The sequence below is a fragment of the Gorilla gorilla genome, chromosome 5 (genome assembly GCF_029281585.2).
Source record: "Gorilla gorilla gorilla isolate KB3781 chromosome 5, NHGRI_mGorGor1-v2.1_pri, whole genome shotgun sequence".
NCBI lineage: Eukaryota > Metazoa > Chordata > Mammalia > Primates > Hominidae > Gorilla > Gorilla gorilla.
Window position 1 is genome coordinate 50598757 of NC_073229.2, and position 3060 is coordinate 50601816.

At 40.8% G+C, this 3060-nt stretch overlaps 1 protein-coding gene across 1 annotated transcript; it reads right to left on the reverse strand.

Moving 5' to 3' along the window:
• Positions 1–796: 796 nt before the first annotated feature.
• On the reverse strand, positions 797–2534 carry LOC101137461 (putative protein phosphatase inhibitor 2-like protein 1). Its single transcript, XM_004043785.3, has one exon. The coding sequence runs from the start codon at positions 2126–2128 to the stop codon at positions 1511–1513; it is 618 nt and encodes a 205-aa protein (XP_004043833.1). The 5' UTR covers positions 2129–2534; the 3' UTR covers positions 797–1510.
• Positions 2535–3060: the final 526 nt, after the last annotated feature.

Below are 3060 nucleotides of genomic sequence, written 5' to 3' on the forward strand. Positions count from 1 at the left end.
TAATCATATCACTGGTTACATACAATTCTCTCCTCATGCAAAAAAAAAAAAAAAAAAAAACCTCAAAAAAAAAAAACCAAAACCTGTTTTTTTCTTAAGTCTAATTAAGCCAAACAAACTAATAATAGCAATTTAATTAGCAAGCTATAAATCAGAGAGGTATAAAAATTCAGCAGTTAAACTGTATTTCCCGCCTATAGTACTGCTGCTACTCAATCATTTTCTTCATGTATTAGAAGAATTAATAGGCATTGATGGTCAAAATAAGAATTTCAATATTGCAGCAAATGACAGAGGAGTGAGCGAAAGAGTTCCTAATGTGTGACAGTCTTAATGATTCTTTAAAAGGTAAAGGATTGTGTGCATGTGTGTGGAAAGGAGTAGGAAATAAAAGTAGGAGGTTAAGACAGGTGTTTATAGGGAATGCCAAGATAGCTGCATTAGAATGTTTATTTTTTAAAAAACTGAAGTCTGCCCAGTGTACCAAAAACATTAAAAAAAAAAAGCAGACATTAGTGCAAGTTTAACCTGTGAGAAAAAAGCTAGTTTTGATGAGAAAAAGTTCAGTCTTTTCCTTGTAAATACAAAGAAATGCAACAGGAATTTTAAAGGTAGTAGGCCAGAAAATGTAACAGGAATTTTAAAGGTAGTAGGCCAGAAAATGTAACAGTAACTCTTACAATCCTTTTCTTTCTTTTTTTTTTTTTTTTTTTTTGTTGAGACGGAGTCTCGCTCTGTCGCCCAGGCTGGAGTACAGTGGCACGATCTCGGCTCACTGCAAGCTCCACCTCCCGGGTTCACGCCATTCTCCGTCCTCAGCCTCCCGAGTAGCTGGGACTACAGGCGCCCGCCACCACGCCTGGCTAGTTTTTTGTATTTTTTTTTTTTTAGTAGAGACGGGGTTTCACCGTGGTAGTCAGGATGGTCTCGATCTCCTGACCTCGTGATCCACCCGCCTCGGCCTCCCAAAGTGCTGGGATTACAGGCGTGAGCCACCGCGCCAGGTCACAATCCTTTTCAATTAAACAGACAAATCAAGTTGAAGACAAGTGTTAAAATACTATTCAGCCTGAATATTTATCAGCATATATATCCTGTTGTTCAATTGGCTTTTGGTTAAAAAAAAAAGTCAACAAACTTTATAAGAGCTATCACCACATTTAGAGTGATGAAAATAAATTAGTTCCCCCCCAAAGATATTGTTTAACCTCTAAAGCATGAAAAGCTATATAATATACAAATTAACCAGTGTTTTTACAAAAGTAATACAGTTTTGGACTGATGATATTACACCGTATTTGTGGTAAAAGTACTAGGCGCAAGAATATATATATCAATTAGGCATTTTCAGTCTAATCAGTCTTTAAGGTTTTCATTTAATTCTTGGCAATATATAATAACTGGTATGCATTTTGGTACTTAAGTCATGACTTGTGGAGAACGAGAAGCAATGTGTTATAGCAACGGGGTTCATATCTAACAAACAATTAGAGTGTTGAACAAATCTCTTCTATGAACTTCGTGATTTATTTTGCTGTTGGTCACTTGCAGTAGATCCTTGATTTGATTCTTCCGTATTCCTGCTTTCTCCATGTGCAGTCTCTAACATTTCTTCAACTTCGTCATCATCGTGTAGGTCTTTTGAAATTAATTGTCTAGCTAGTTTGATATTGAGTCCTTCATTGTAGTGAAGCGTCCTTTTCATTTCAAATTGTCGCTTTTTTTCTCGTTCTTCAGGTGAGAGGTCACTATCCTCCTCTCCACTGCTTTCTTGTTCCTGAACCTGATACTTTGGCTCCAAGCCTTCAGCAGCAGCTAAGTTCTTAGCCAAGCTATCTGTTGCCATAGCTTCAGTGGTTTCTGTATCACTACATGCATCTTCATCATCACCCATCGTACTATGGTAAGGAGTGCTTGGTTCATCCATTTTCATTAAACCATAGTCTTTGTCTGCTGGACGATATGTCGCCAGCATGTTCATTTCATCCCACTTCTGGGATTTTTTGCTCAGCTGCTCGTGGACACTCCCACGGGGCTGTTGGGCCGACGCCACCATAGAGGAAGTCGTAGAGGTCTTGTCCTTCAGGATCCCCTTGAGGGGCCGTTGCGAGGCCGTGGAGGCCGCCATTGCTGGGTGCTCCGCCTGTCGGCTCAGGGTCGCTGCTTGGCGTGGGGTCCGCGAAGAGAAGGGTCGGCACTAGCAGAGACCAGCAGGCAGACGCGGAGCCCGCTCAAGGCTAAAGCGGCCGCACCTGCTGCCTCGGAAAGGGGTACCGGAGCGGTTGTCAAGACACAATGACCCCGACGCCAGACCCAAGCGGGGAAAAGCGGGCCTAGAGCTCCAGGGCGGGAGCGACGCCGACGCCTAAAACATTCTTGAAAAAGAAGAATAAAGTGAGTGAAAATCAGTCTGCCCTATTTCAAGTATTGTTTTATAGCTACAGTAATCAAGATTGTGTGTTACTAGCAGAGGAATGGACACACAAATCAGTGGAACAAAATAGAGAACGTAGAAAAAGACCCACACAATCTGCCCAAATGATTTTTGAAAGAGGTGCAAAAGGAAGTCAATGGAAGAAAAATAGGCTTTTTCACAAATAGTGAATTGAACAATGGTGAAATGGAACAATTGGGCATCCATAGGCAAGACAATAAAATAAAAATGAAACTTGACCTAAGTCTCACGCCTTATGCAAAATTTAATTCCAACTGGATTGGATTGCTTGAGTCCAGGAGTTCAAGACCAGCCTGGGTAAGATAGCAAGACCCTGTCTATACACAAAAATGAAAAATTATGTTGGTGTGGTGGCTCCTGCCTGTAGTCCCAGCTACTTGGGATGCTGAGGCAGGAGGATTGCTTGAGCCCAGGAGTTCGAGGCTGTCATAAGCCGTGACACACCACTGTACTCTAGCCTGGGTGACTGAGCAAGACTCTGTTTCAAAAAAAAAAAAAATTGTCAGAGAAATGCAATACCTTAACTTTACCAGATACAATTAATTAAAATAAATAAACAATGGATTATGGAGTAAATGTAAAGCATAAAACTCTTAAAAGTTTAG